The sequence below is a fragment of the Copadichromis virginalis genome, linkage group LG18 (assembly GCF_057382275.1).
Source record: "Copadichromis virginalis isolate Kocher_CV1m ecotype Utaka linkage group LG18, C_Virginalis_male_GT1.1, whole genome shotgun sequence".
NCBI classification, from domain to species: Eukaryota; Metazoa; Chordata; class Actinopteri; order Cichliformes; family Cichlidae; genus Copadichromis; species Copadichromis virginalis.
The window spans coordinates 20028409-20043848 of NC_140635.1; the positions used below are offsets into that span (position 1 = coordinate 20028409).

The following is a 15440-nucleotide window of genomic DNA, read 5'->3' on the forward strand; positions in this document are numbered from 1 at the left end:
TCTGGCACCGCGCAGACAGTCAGACACACTGAAACTTGACTGGCATGAGGTAAGAACACAACTAGATTTCACATTTTCCACTACATGTTAGCTGGTCGCAAAAGAACGCCAGGTTAGATGTTAAAAGTGCTGCAGTTACATGTAGATGATGAGTCAAACGTGAGGAACTTAAATTACAAGACATATTTCATTTATTTATCTATTTTTAAATTTTATTTACTTATTTACTTCTAATTAATGCTTACGTTAAAAGTCAGGTTTCATTGTATATATAATGTGCTTTTTTTATCTTCATGCAAATTATTTTGATCTGAGTGCAAAGGGCCTTCAGCTTGCTCGCTGTAAGGAGGGACTCTGCAGCCAGCGACACGTAGTACACGCAGTCAAAACCTGCCTGTTTTTTTACATTAGGTTTATTTCAGTTGAGTGTCAACTCGATGCACAGACACTCATGTCAGAGATGTATTTGGGATTTTCCTGTAAAACCATGGCTTCACTCAAAATAGAACAGGTGTCAGGTTTGTCCATCACAACCTGACACCAACGCAATGAAGAGTAGAACATGTGACGAACCACCTGTTCATTTGTTTTCAACTGATATTAAATCAGTAAACACTCCGAGGTAAATGGGAATATTGTTAGTGTCCAAACAAATAACCTCAAATAGAGAACCACTTAACTGTGCTGTCGCAGATTGCAAAACTAATACAATAACAGAAAGTCATTTCCTTTGAAATCTTGATCATAATATATTCACAATTTGTTTCTAAATGTCGAAGTAAAATGAAAGTTACTCCGGCCTGTACTTTACTAAGACTACCATTGCTACTACTTTCATGAGAATCAGGAGGCTAAAGGTTAATAATGTTCACGGTGCTCTTGTTTGCTATGTTGTTTATACCAGAAACAAAAAAACAAGTTCACAGTTCCTGTACCCACACAGCTGAGAGGTTTCTAGTGGCTTGGTATAGTGGTGTATCATACTGCCGTTTCTGTGTGGAAACGAGTAACAAAAACAGGAAAGACAACTTAAACTGTTCTTTGAAATCCTGGCAGAGATGTTGAGATAAAATTGAATCCAACTGTTATATTGCAGTGACATCATGACCAACAACATGTCAGTGAACTGCAGTAAAGAGTTCGACCACGTGGATGAAGTGATGAAAGTTTTGGAGCTGGTCTTCTATATTCCTATATTTGTCGTCGGTCTGATTCTCAATATTGCAGCGCTGGCGGTGTTCTGCGGCCTTCTGCGAAAAAAGACTGAATCTGCTATTTCTGCTATCTACATGATAAACTTGGCTTTGATGGACTTGGTTCTCCTGTTGATTCTTCCCTTCAAAATGCATGCCACTAATCACAAGTGGCCCGCCAGCTTCCACGGACTGTGTTCAATTTTGGAAGGGCTTTATTTTTATGGGATATATGGAAGCATATACATCATTATGTGTATAGCTGTAGATAGATGGGTGGCTATCTGTCATCCGTTTAAATCCAAGCAGTTGCGTTCACCCAAAGCAGCTATGGCAACTTGTATAGCCGTGTGGATGCTTGTGTCTGCATCAGTCATTCCAGTCATCTGTAACTTCAGGAAAAGCAAGAGCAACACATTTCATTGTTTCCACGAGTTTTCACCGGAAGGCTGGAAACCTCCCATCATCATCAGTGTGCAGGTGTTTGGGTTCATTGTGCCTGCACTGGTGGTGGTTTTCTGTTCAGTTCAGATCATCTGGACACTTCAGCAGTCTGGTCAGCACAGCCCACAGAGCCGGGCCTGTGTGAAGATCATCTACAGCGGGCTGTGCGCGTTCCTGGTGCCTTTCACTCCGAGCCACCTAGCCATCTTCCTGCAATTTCTGGTGAGAAACTCAAGGCTCATTTTATGCTCATTTTAAGTGTAAAGAAACTGAAACAACAGTCCAAAGCATATCACCTTAGGGTCCATTTAGTAGCTGTCCTTTATCACATTTATTTCAGCAGGTAAACATTTAAAATTTTGATGTTTAAAGTCTCGAACTCCTTATAATCCACTGGGTAGCCTGAATCAGAAAAATATAATGTGTACTGAACCTATTTTATAAAGAAAAAAAAAGCTTATTAATATTTCAGTTAAAAACATTTAACTTTCTGCAGCTTTTTTACTTTGATTTGAGATTTATGTTGAGTAATCATCAGAAAAATTCAGGGGGGGGGAGGATGCTGCAAATGTTATGACTCAGCAGCGCTTTTTATGTCAGTAGCACATGTGATATGACAAAACAAGCCTAAATGGTTGTAACCACTGGGGTATTTGTTGAGGGGTACTTGTGTTTAATTTTGATACTTGCAATAAAATTCTTCTTCAAAAGTTGACGTTATTAGAAATTATTAGAAATTAATTATCAAACTGGAGAGTATGGCAAGTGCGTAAGCATGTGTAAGTACTGCAGATATGCACAGAGAGGATCTTCATAGGAAAATTCACAGATAGGACCTGCGCTTCACACTGCAATGCTACCTCTGCTACAAACCAAAAGTGTCACACATGATTCTTTGATGGTAAACTGTTTCCTTAACACACATACTTGCAGGTGCATCAAGGAGCATTTCAGGACTGTGGCACCAAGGCCAATCTCAGCCTGTTCATACAGATTGCTATGTGCCTGTCAAACATCACCTGCTGTCTGGACGCCATGTGCTACTACTTTATTGCCCATGAAGTGAGGAACACCAGACACAGCTTAAGGATGTCAATACTGAGCCAAAGGAGAGCCACCAACAGCACTTCTGAACGGGAGAGAGGCGAGTCAAGTTGAGACAAAAACTGTCCCTAGAGGATCACTGATGTGATGTTATGTTGTGTTAATATAGCAAAACGAGGCTAAAACCTTGTTTTGTATCAGAGCAGTAAAGCTGGAGACAAGTCAATAGTGGACCCAATAGCTGATAAGCATAGTGTCACGCACTAAAAGTAATTAACCTGCTCGTAAGGAAGCAGGTCAGAGTGTAATCTAAATTAACCACACAGCTGAATGCAAGGCTGTATGATCTGATCCAGCAGCAGGAAGCCAGTAGGCACCTCTCTAACCTCAAAGCGCTCTAATGCGTTAAATGAAGGCTGCAAAACAACCCATGAACTAAAAAGCCACAGTCTGACATGCTTTAAAAAATCATTAAAAGCATGAAAAGGTCACTCAAACCTGCAAACCAACAATGAGTGAGAAAGTGACAGGGACAGGCAGCATGACTCATTTTAAAGAACTAAAAACTGATACTGGCGGGCAGTTCAAAAATGCCTTTGTGATATTATCTAGGACTGAAATCAAACATGCACAAAGACGGCTCTTATTAGTCAGAATTCTCATCAAAGACAAAATAGATTAATTGTTTCAGACTAAACGAATTTAACAGATGCATAATTATTTTTTTTATATTCAAAAAAGGTAGCTAACCGTAATAATAAGCATATTTTAGTCGTGAATCTCTAATCTATGAAATGCAGATTTACATAAAAAGTAAACAAAACGAAATTATGCCAATATATCTAATTAATTACAATTCAAATATGCATATTTCCTTGATGAGTACACAGATGAATCAGGGTTTATAAATCACATCCACAGGTATAGCTTTAAACATATGAAACTAAAAACGAAACATTAGCAATAATTTCAGTGGTTCATTTCATTTTTTAAAACATTAAATAATACAATGGATCCTAAATGGTTGTAAAAAATTCTCACTGCAAAATAAGTAACAATATCATCTATATTTATTAAATAATAATTAAATGTAAATACAGCAACAGTCAAATATAGAAATAAACACGGCCTGAGGAAGAGTAGAGAGGATTTTTTTGTGCGTTGTTAATAGATTTTGCATTCATTTTCTGTCTTTTAAATCTCATAAATTATACTAAAAAAATATAATATAAAAAAAATATTAAAAGTGACATTATTATAAGAGAGGACTAAAGCATTTATGATTATTGCATTAAGTGATCTGTTTATAGTTTTGCAGATGAAAACTGACTTCGTATGCTTTTTTTGCTTTGTTTATAAACTGATATTGTTAGCTGTAGCATTTCATATTTAGCTGTACTGAACTTTGTATTTTATTTTTAGATTGCAACCTTAGGTGCATAATAGTTTTATTGAAATGTTTAAAAACCGTAAGTATGTAGTCCCGGCCATGCGTAGGTCACTGCTGAAAGAACTGTTTTCATATTACTGTTTGGGTTTATGTGAATGCTGTCACATGAAAAGTCAAATGGAAAGCTGCTTATGAAGCACACAGAGCTGTCGCTGACCATATGTTGCCGATGTTGAAGGGTCATTTTGTGTTTTATGACAGCGTGCCTCACTTGTGGCTTAACCGTACCATAATGTTGTATTTAATGTATATATCTTTCATAAAAATGTGTGAAAAGCTCTCTTTGAAACCATCATATGCTGGTTTCATTGCATTACCTGCATATTGAAACTTTATTTTATTATAATTTAAGTTTCTGCATTTTGTACTCAATTGTATTTTTACTTGTAAAATACTTTTGTGATCCCTGCATCTTGAGCCAACCCACGGAGTTTGTCGGTCTGGGCTGTTTTCCTTTTCTTCATAAGTTTAAAGTCAAAATAAAAACAATGTGAAGACAAAAACAAAAAGGATTTATGAGTGAATATTATGAATATTTATCCTAAATATTTAATTAATGAAATGCAGCCGGAAACTAAACTTTTACCTAAATATTGCATTTTTGTAACTATAGTAACTGCTGAATATTTAAAAATGTACACTATTAAATGAGACATTGTAAAGTAGGCTGATCAAATCACAAAAGTATTACTCATCAGTTTTGAAGGGAAATAACCTGAACAGATTATGATGTTTAATTGATAACAAAGCTGCAGATGAAAACTTTCAGATATTATCACTGTATTTTTGTTCCATTTCGGTGAGAATGCCACAAAGGCAGTGTAATGCTGTGTTGGTTCTCCTACTTTTATCAGTACTGTTCAGCCAATCTCCAATTGATCTAACCCACAGCCTACACAGTGATTATGAGCCACCGAAACTGTTGGTGAAGAACATTCAAAACATGACCAAGAAAGTTTGATAATTTATTCTCAAAGCAGCAAGATTTTACAAGAAAAATTGACTGTACAGCGAAATACAGTACCCAAGACAGTGAAATATGACAACAGATCACAGATCTCTCTCTCTCAACAGAATCAGATTTACTCCAACTTATACATCAGAAAGACAGCCCAAAATCTTTTCCTTTTTTAAGCTGGGACGAAACATCAGAGAACATTATAATGCCAAGATAGGAAAGATTGGGAAATGGCAAGAGCTGAAGACAACAGGCAAATCTGAGTGAAGAGGAGGAAGAGCAAGACAACGTGAGTTTTTAGCCTTTGATATCATCTACAGTAAGTGATCTAGACTATAAAGCGTTCTTTATAAATAATTCATATGTCCTTAAAACCAAGCTTGTAGCATCCCTGACTGCAGACTTTGGTTCCTTCTGTCCTTCTACAGCACTGCTACTAATTACAGTCTAAAGCCGTTTATATCCAAGGAGTAGGAAAGTGTGAGAAGAACAAAACTAAAAGGCAAACAAGAAAGAAATGATCATCCACAAAACAAGTTGATCTCAGATAAAAATCTATGCATGTAACAATATGAAATTAAGAAGAAAATCAATGTACAGAATATATTGCTTAGTCAAAGTTATATACACCACTCATTATGATATCAACCAGCAAAGTAATATCTTAACTACATGAGGTATGTTTCGCCATCTTCCGACATTCAAAACAACAACAAAAAAAGTAACTAAAAATAACTTAATTGAAAAAATACGAGGACAAGTATAAAAATGAAATGAAATCAAGTCCATTGATGTAAATGTCACAAACTTACATGCACAGGTTAACACGTTCTGCACGACATGACAAGCTACAGATATATCGAAACAAATCTATAACATTATCCAGGAATCCGTTTAAATTAAAAAGACATTAACATAGTACACGGACATTTCAAAAAAATAAAAGCATAAACAAAAACATTCCAACTGGATCTGAAACTAAAACTACGAGACAAACGCTTGCTCTTAAAGTGCAGTTTAACGCTTAAGGAATTCAAGAGGTATGGTTTAAATTGGCTTCAGTGTTGGATGGCTGTGATTTCCACCTCAGATTTAGAACCGGTCGCAGATCACAGTCTCGACCACAAAAGTGTTCTCAAAGTGGCGGATGCTGTGACAATTCTTGGTCTCACGCCTCTCAATACCTGGAAGAGGAAAACACGACGCATTTAGAAAATCTGTTCAGAATCGAAAGCGGACATTTGTTCACATGCTTTCTCAAGCTACTCTGCCTACAACGTCCATTTTGAATCAGCAGAAGCCATCCCCACAAATCACGTCCATATATGTACGCAGGGGGAAGTTTGTTGCATCATTTCTGAAGCTCTAAACCCAATCAAAGGCAGCGACGACACAGATATCACTCATCCGAATCACAAACACCTCCACAGAGTGTGTGGATGTGTCCACTGCACTACAAGTGACTCACATAGCAGGAAGTTCCCAGGCTGAGCCCACACAAACACACACACACACAATAATATTCAGGCTCACAAGCTGGTACAGCAGCATGTTACACTGCAGACGCACTGTCTCAAGTGTTCAAAGGAAGACCCTATATGGTCCCCGTTGATATTTGCTTTTCTGTCACTCTCTCTTTACTCCTACACACCAACTCTGGACACTGGATTCCCTGTGACTCAGTGGAGGAACATTTTCCTCCTCAGGTACAGAATTTACAGCAAACCAGCACACGTCACTTGACTCAACATCTGACAAGAGCTGGTGTGAAAAAGAGGGTGACGAAAAGCGGAAGCAATCCTGCACATGTCACTACATTATTTAACATTTCATATATACTCCGAACAGACTGGAAAAGGAAGTGAATATGTCAACTCACGTTGGCGCTGGCTGCGGCGTCTGAGGCGGTAAGTTTCTCTGCCGTAACAGAGCCTGTGAATGAAAGGGCCCAGCTGCCTCATGTTCCTCACCCTCCCCGTCACCATCATCTCCTCCTGGATGATGTAGGTCTGAGGAAGGTACGTCCCTCTCTGTGGCAAAGAGACAAAAATGAATCACTCGACTGATCGGTCTGTGGGAGGAACGCTGCCAACAGGAAAGTGGGAACACACTGTCCTTCACTCTCAGACAGCCATTTATCTCTTACAACCACAAGTGGCATTAACAGCTAATCCACTGCGTGTCTCACCTTGACATTGACGAGCAGCTCCCACAGGTTGCGTGGTGGCATCACTAAGGTTGTGTTCAGCTCGGTGATGTAGCATTTGTCCAGTGCGATGTCGTGATAAGCTGTAAGGCCCTGGAACAGAGAAAGAGAGAAATCGTGTTATGCCTTAATCAAACGCTTACAAACAAGTGTAATGAGAGGAAAAAACACGCAAAGACAAACACCTACCCTCTGAAAGTCGTGGATGATATCGGCGGGATCGCTGCCACCAAAACGTGGCACGGGTACGCTGATCTGCTCGTAGTTGTCTTCAAGGTAGATGCCGACGTTTTCCTCGAGTTCTTGCCGCCCCCTCAGAGGAGCATACACAGAGTCCTCAAAGATAACCCGACAATGGAACAAACTGTCTTCTGGGATCTGCTAATGGGATGCAACAGAGCTGTGTCAGCATATGACGTTTACTTTCAGCTGTGTGATTTTTACCCACTGTGTTCAGGATGTTATTTAAGAAAAGAGGGGTAATTGCTGACTAACCTGAGGTATATAGTAGTGGCGATAGATAAAGACAGACGCCAACACCAGTCCTATCAAGAAAACTGCCAGGCCCAAGGCAAGGCAGCACAGGCCGGTTGGAAAAGGCTTCTTTGGCCTGACTGGGTGAACCGACTGCCCCTGTAAAAAGAAAAAGCAGACTGGTTAGAGTTCAGATCTTAGATCTTATCCTACATCCTGGTTCTTTTCATAGTAGTGTGTGAAAGTTTTTAAGAGTAGTTTAAATGATGCACTGCAACTCTGAATTTGCTTTGTGCAGTGTGAAATATTTGTATCTAATCCTATCACACTCACACTGCTTTACTTTCATACCCAAAAGCCAAATTTGTAACAGAGTTAATTTTGAAAAGAAGCAAGTGCCAAGTTGAGATCTGGTAGACGTACGACGGACATGAATAAAGCACGCCAGATGCCCACCCACAGTCTCTCAGTCAATCTGCTGCCTCTCCCTACTACTGTTGCTATGGTGAGCGGAAGCATGCTCTGACGAAGATGCTGGCACGTGGCCGTCTGGGTCTATTCTTAGAGGCCTACTTCCACGCTCCATATTTGCAGATATTAAGTCTTAACTCCCTTGGTGGGAGTTAAAAATGAGGACAGTTGCGTAGAGCAGGAGTCCCTCAGAGGCGGGCGTATTAATAGATCTACACACATTGGCTCTGACGCCTAGCCTGCCATAGCAGCCAATGGAAATCCACACAGCCTTTCACATCCTTCTGTTGACGTAACGAGCATTGGTAAAATATGTCTGCAGAAGTGATAGGTGCGTCATCTGTGCAGTGTGCTAGGGGGGAAAAAAAGACGAGAAGCTTTATGTGAACATCCATTATGTGCCAAATATCTAATTATGTTCAACTCTGGGGATGAAGTCCAGAAAGGAGGCTAAGAAAAGCTGGTGACAGATCTGACTTCCCACTCAGCTAACGCAGGTACAAGCCGTTCTGCAAACCCCACTTTACACAAGCAAGGAAAAAAAATCAGTGTTTGAGAAACTACATCTATGTAGTTAAATTACATGTTTGAGAACTGGAGACTGAAAGTGTTGCAGAACTGAAATTGAGACAGAACTAAACTCCTCAATTTTTTTGAAATAAACTCTGAATTTTCCAAGTTTTATCTCCTCTAATATATTCATCGAAAGCAGGAGCTATAAAACAGCTAGGTCAAACCGAGACTGACTTTTTATACTGCTAGTTTCGGGAGGGTTAAGCTGCCTTTACACACACACTTTGCTGCTTGATTACTACCGCTCATTCTCATCTGCTCTCCGGCACTACCTGCAGGACACACGTGGTATAACACCGTGACATTACAGACTAGTGCAGTATCCACATCTGACAGCTCTATTGTTTCCTCACAGCGACAAAAGAATAAACAAGCCCAAGGCTATCTGTACGCTGACAGCGAGAAGCCTGAGATTTTTATCTTATACATGCACACTTTATGAACAACTTGGTAAAATGATGTCCTCTTTCTGCCAATTGCCCACATGTATACAGGACTGCCTCTTCTGCAGTGTGCCTCCTAGCTGTGGCTAAACAAGGTGATGTAATACCAACATCCCATAGGTGGGATTGCATTGCAATGCTGGGGCTGTTCCCTTGTTGTAATATTAATGCACAATAAAACTTTTTTAGGCTCAGAAACACTACCACTGCCTTTATTAACCTTTAAGCTTGTAGATAAGGGTGTAATTATATTTTTTAAGAAAACAAATGCAATATCTAACTTTAAGCAGTCACTGGCTTTTCTTTATAATCATGTTAATCACATAAAATCCAATCCCATTAAATGCCATGATGCATGGACAAGGAAAGCGAAACTAATTATATCAAACTTTATTTTTTTGTAAGCTATAGCCTATGCAGAAATAAAAATCTACTTATGCTATAACGAGACAAAGGACAAATGCCGCAGCATGAAACAAAGACAAAGTGTGCAAACTCACGTGAGCCTGAGGTATAATGATCTTGTCCTCATCGTTGTCTTTTTCGGGCTTCTGCGCCGACACTGGCTGGAAAGTGATCTTCACCATGTTTGTTTGCTCAGTGTGTGCTTGCTTTGTCTCCTGTCTGATTCAGTGCGCTGGTTTCGTCCACCGGACCGGGAAGATTATATAGCGCCGGACCAGGCTCGCCCCCGGGCCTCGGTGACCTCACAAGAGCGTCTTCTCTGACGAACAAGCAGTGTGTGGGTCTCAGGGAAAAGCCGCCTCGCCGCTGTCAAAATAAGAGCCGCTATCGGTCTTCGACTTTTAGAAAAACGCTAAAAATAACAGACTGTGAGCTTAGTTGCTTCCTGGTGAATATAATTAAACATTTAAAGCGGCTTTAGTGGAAAAAATGCTAAATTTACCTCGATTTTGAGGATATTTGGCTACCAAGTGCCCTTATTTTGAAGACAAGCGCCCAATATGGAAGTGCTTTCCGTATTTTATTTAAAGCTGAATCTTCTATTCTCAATGTTCTCAACACTACCATCCGGAAATATTGTGATGTTTCAAACTGGCTGATCCAGCTACTACACTGCAATAAAGTTATCAATAGGTCAGCACTACTTAGTAGTAAGAGAGATAATGCTGCTCAGATGTCCATAGGCTCATCAATGCATATATAATATTTTACAAGGTGTATTACTTGGTTAATATGCCATATAATCTAATTTATATGAATGTGGTCACAAAATGTACTTTGTAAGACAGATTAAGAATCTATAATACGATTCTAATATACAGTAACAGTTACTAATATATAGTAACATTAAATTATTCATTTCTTTCTAGTGAACATCACAAGAAATATGCTAATCAGTAATATATGCACATTTTTTACAGCCATGGTGTACACACAGCTCTCATCTCCTTGCCTCAGTAATCATTACAGCATCTATGAGTCACTACAGACATAAGACTTGCAGCAATGAATTAGACAATATAGGAAATTTGAGCTGATAGTTAGTGATAGAAGCGTGTCCTTAAAGGGTTACAACCCACACCACAGCAAAGTGAAGTCCTAATGCAATAGGGATGATCTACTCTCCACAGTGTCATCACTGTTTTCTGGTCTTGATAACTTTTAAAGAGGTTCCAGGCGCTTTACACATAAGAGTGGTCCATATTCTCCGGGACCCATCTAGTACTATAGATGGGGTGATGCCTCACAAGCTCCAAAAGACATGAATGTGTGGACTGGCAAACATACGGTCTATAGCCCTAGGAGCTGTGGCTCAAGTGGCAGAGTGAACCCCAAATTGATGCTGATCTGAATGTGTGTAAAATTTTAGAAAAAGCACATACAGAAAAGCATAGTATGGATGTGTATACGTGAGACTGAGTGAATGAGACTTGTAGTAGAAAGCACTATGAGTGCTCAATTTGAGTAAAAAGGTGGCTTTGAGGCGATTGTTATGATTTAGCACTATATAAATAAGTGTTTACTTCTTCCCACTCCCTTTCAACATGTAAATTAATCAGAACGGTAGCAATATTGAAATGTATTGATTTTTTTGTATAGTATTTTTTTTCTCTCTTATTTTCTTTTCTATATGTACCTGTATATTGTTTACATGTTTGAAATAAATTACCAATCAATCAATCAATCAATCAATAAATAAATAAATAAATAAAACTGAATTTAATATAAGTAACATGTTTACCAAAATTGATTGAATGTGGTCAAAAGCTAAACCTCCGGTTATGTTTTGCTTTTCCAAAATAAAACTATTTTCTTTCACCCACTACAAACTAAAACCTTCAGAGTTGTTGACATTACCTTTGCAGCCTCTTTGTCCATATTTTGCACTCTTATGTCTGCATGCTGCTCCATGGTTAAGACATCGTGTGTGACACAATTTAAAGTGACCACATGTGTTGGGGGGTCGTTGCTCGTTCAACAATTCACATGCAAATGAACCCACTGCACACAGTGCATTCCCCACCCCACCCAGTTTCCTCCACTCTGTGCTCACTGCTGCTGGGATCGCCCCGGCCATCTGTCCCACTGACGGCCTCTAACGGCTCTTTGGATTACACACCAACTAACCAACCTCCAGTCTGGTCGGCTCCTGGCAGCGCCTGCAAAAACATGGCCCCCATCAGCAGCAGCAGCACACACGGCCTGGACAGAGTGGATGATTGCGGTGGGGTCAGACCTGACAGAAAGGTAAGATCCCATGTGAGGATTCAGAGCTACTTTGAACTGGGGGAAAAACAACTCAGTTTTCCTTACTGTTGTAGATAAGAAAACCTCTGGTTGAGAAGAAAAGAAGGGCTCGCATCAATGAAAGTTTACAAGAACTCAGAGTCCTTATCGCCGACGAAGACGTAAGTTGCTGTTGTTTATGTAGCGCCATTGCTCAACAGCAATTAAACTGATGAGTGTGTTGTGGCTAAGCTAGCTTGTGTTCCTGATGTTTGTTGCTGCAGTTACAGTCAAAGATGGAGAATGCCGAAGTGCTGGAGATGACAGTGAAACGAGTGGAAGGCACTCTTCAAAGGCGTGCTCAAGGTAAACCGTACATATAAACCTTATTTAACTTTATTTACTTGAGTGTACAGTATTAACCATAAGCTTAATTTAAAAAAAAAGAGACATATAAACAGTAATACAATTTACAAATCATTCTTCCGCCAAGTAATATAGTTCTTTATAACTAGTAAAACTACTGATTAATTCATTGCTCTTGGCGGATTAATATTTTAATCAACTGTACTGTGGCCGCCACAGGTGCGCTTCGACCGTGGCGCAGCCAATCAGAGCACAGAGTGTCTGTTAGTAATTACACGTTAGAAACTAAGGTTTAACGGTCGTTTCCATCTGTCTGTCCACAGAAGCAGACGCTGTACACCGGGAGGCCTGTGAGCGTTTCGCTGCCGGATACATCCAGTGTATGCACGACGTTCACACATTTGTGTCCTACTACCCGGGGATTGACCCAACAGTGGCAGCGGAGCTGTTGAAGCACCTTCTGGAGAGTATGCCACTTAACAACAACGAGTACCACCGAGTGATGCTCCCGGACATCGTAGCGGACAGCCCTTGCTATAGCAGCACTTGGTCCCTGTCTGAGAGCATTCACACAGCCCTGGTGTCCCCGGCACCCTCCACCACCTCCAGCGACGACCTCTGCTCTGACCTGGATGAGACCGACTCAGAGCAAAGCCAGGTTTCTTCTTCTGAGGAGGCAGACGGTCAAGAAGCGTTGCCCTGCCTAACTTGCTCTAAAGCTCTGTGGAGACCATGGTAGACAATTTAAGGTGGAATAGGAGTTTGGGTTTTTTTGCCGAAACAATAGCTTGGGTTAGAAATAGGCCAACACTGCCTGAATGGGCATCAGATAAACTCTTCGTAAAGATATTCTAATATATCTTTACAGAGCTTAGTGACCTTGTTTGGGCCTGCTGACTTATGTAAATATGTACTTGTTCAATATAACTGCTGTATAGAAAGTAGACCCCCACCAGAAATGCACTAATATGAGTGTGTGTAAATTATTTCCTAATTAGGATCTGTTGAAAATTCTATTTATACATGTCAGTTGACTGCTAGTAGGCTACCTCATCTAAGTTAAGCTAAAACTTTTAAATAAATATTTTAGGGGGGAAAAAAAAGACTTGTACTCCATTTGTGCAGCAGACTCTTCAGGAGAAAAAAAAACCTCATTTCACACACAAGAATCCCACTAACCACCCACCCACGGCTGTTTCCAAGATATTTGTTATTACTCTGCAATTGTGGACCATTTGTGTGCACAGGCTCTCCAAGATCCCTTAGCACGTCGTAGGCATTTGTGAGGTGTGAAATGAGTAATCCACTCACTCCCTCCTTATATAGTCCTGGTTGAGAACTTGACAAATGGAATTTATAACTCTGCTCGACTCGTTTTTTAAATAACGTGGGCACATAACCTGCACAGTCATGACTCTGGAATAAGTTTGGCTTTGTATTGCGCTGTGATATCCACAAACAGTCATCTTTTTCTTTCTTTCTTTCTTTTTGCAAGTTTGGAGTGGTGCACAAGCCTGTGGAAGTGAACATAATTTTAGGCCTGTGAAATCTAAGCATGTCATCTCGTAGCAGTGGGTTAGGCTGCCATTGCTGCTGACTTTCACAGCTCGCTTGATGTCAGACATCACTTCTGTGGTCTCAGTGAGAGCCACAGACAGTGTTCTGCATCTGCACCACCTAGCTCCTACTGCTAGGCATGAATAAGAAAAGCCAGCAATCCTAAAACAAGTCTATTCATATGCCACGTGGAGTGTGAGTCACGTCTTTACACCCCACCCCCGACTTAATAGGGGACACTGGTGAAATGAGAAGAAAAGGACTAATACACTGTGCATTGAATAGTGGAGCATTCTCCTATTTAGCAGATAGAGTAGTAATTATACATCGAGGTAATACAATCAGGTAAGATTTCGATCTGCTTTTGTTGTTCTTTGTAATCCCCCTTGCTAGAAACAAGATCGACACACTGTTATAATAAATATCAAACGGTGTTACCATACGATAAAGTTAGAAGGCCTATATTTTAAACTTTAAGCATTGGTATTTTTATAGTTGTTTATTTATGTAAAAAGGTGATATTTCGTTTTAAACCCAGCTGTGACCACTTAAATTAATAACAAGCTTTCTCGAGTGCAAGAAAGCACAAGTAAATTATCATAATTCAAATTATAAACTACTAAATGACGACCCATACATCCTTGTTTTGGTCCTATTATTTGCTAAACTTGATGTAGTCCGCTGTGTTGTGACCAGACCATATTAAAATATCACCGTATTAAAATATCACCGAAGGTATAGCTGTCCGGGGGGGGGATGTTCTTTCTTTTTCTTTTTTTTTAAGCATGTTCGCACCTCACGCTCAGTTTGAAGTAAGTATGAAGGTGTGAACAAGGGTCGCTTTGATCAGGAGGATCTGCGCAGAAGTCTGTTGTTTCGGTGGTTGGACAGACAGACATTTGCATTGCGAAGGTAAAAGTGACGACAGAGAGAAGCATGAGTCTTTTTACTTTAACATTTAAATATGTATAAGACAGGCGGCAGCAGGGGCGTTCCCAGGATTTTTAAATGGTGTGGCACAAGGGGGAACCCATAATAAGGCAAAGAGGGGAGGGCACAGGTAGTCAGATTATTTAATCAGAGTTAAAAATCAGTGTAGGAATATGCTGTACAAAACATGGGGCATGATTTCCATCCGACTTAAGTAGCTTAACAGTGAAGATATAGTATAACAAAAATATAGTTAACTAAATGTGTTCATTGTGTGGAATGACACTTTGCAGAATTATATTAAAGCCTTACTTATTTTGCAGATAAATCATATGAAGTACAAGACAAAACATTTGTATCCAAAATAAAACTGTACTTTATTCAAGTAAATATATCAGGTTACTTTGCTATCCATATATTCATCCAGGGATTTGGGGCACTAAGATTAACAGAATTGTAATTAAACTGCATTTAGGGCTCTGCAGACACTGTTGAGAAAAACTGTAACAAGCTAAGTTTAAGATGTCGGAACATTCTTTTTTTTTTTTTTTTTTTTCCAGTCTGCAGAAATCATCCCGTCTCTTCCTTATTCGTCGTTGTTGGACTGGCAAAGAAGGTGCACGACACACTTTGCTTTAAG

General features: G+C 39.7%; 3 protein-coding genes across 4 annotated transcripts; 2 read left to right on the top strand and 1 right to left on the bottom strand.

Moving 5' to 3' along the window:
* LOC146687706 (G protein-coupled receptor 55) lies at positions 1 to 3771 on the top strand. The gene is made up of 3 exons (XM_085439737.1): positions 1 to 49; positions 1097 to 1859; positions 2571 to 3771. Exons 1-3 carry the CDS (start codon positions 45 to 47, stop codon positions 2793 to 2795), a joined length of 993 nt encoding a protein of 330 aa, XP_085295863.1. The 5' UTR covers positions 1 to 44; the 3' UTR covers positions 2796 to 3771.
* Positions 3772 to 5083: 1312 nt separating this feature from the next.
* Positions 5084 to 12114, bottom strand: itm2cb (integral membrane protein 2Cb). 2 transcript variants are annotated; one of them, XM_085438692.1, is made up of 8 exons: positions 12035 to 12114; positions 11579 to 11957; positions 9757 to 10027; positions 7791 to 7928; positions 7485 to 7676; positions 7278 to 7388; positions 6969 to 7119; positions 5084 to 6273 (listed from the first exon to the last, which is right to left on the bottom strand). In XM_085438692.1, the coding sequence occupies exons 3-8, from the start codon at positions 9841 to 9843 to the stop codon at positions 6182 to 6184; spliced, it is 771 nt and encodes a 256-aa protein (XP_085294818.1). In that variant the 5' UTR covers positions 9844 to 10027; positions 11579 to 11957; positions 12035 to 12114; the 3' UTR covers positions 5084 to 6181. The 2 variants fall into 2 exon arrangements, with proteins under 2 accessions (XP_085294818.1, XP_085294819.1); XM_085438693.1 differs by lacking the exons at positions 11579 to 11957; positions 12035 to 12114 and having other exon boundaries at positions 9757 to 10103.
* hes6 (hes family bHLH transcription factor 6) lies at positions 11833 to 13276 on the top strand. Its single transcript, XM_085438694.1, has 4 exons — positions 11833 to 11968; positions 12043 to 12129; positions 12232 to 12313; positions 12637 to 13276. The coding sequence occupies exons 1-4, from the start codon at positions 11891 to 11893 to the stop codon at positions 13050 to 13052; spliced, it is 663 nt and encodes a 220-aa protein (XP_085294820.1). The 5' UTR covers positions 11833 to 11890; the 3' UTR covers positions 13053 to 13276.
* Positions 13277 to 15440: the final 2164 nt, after the last annotated feature.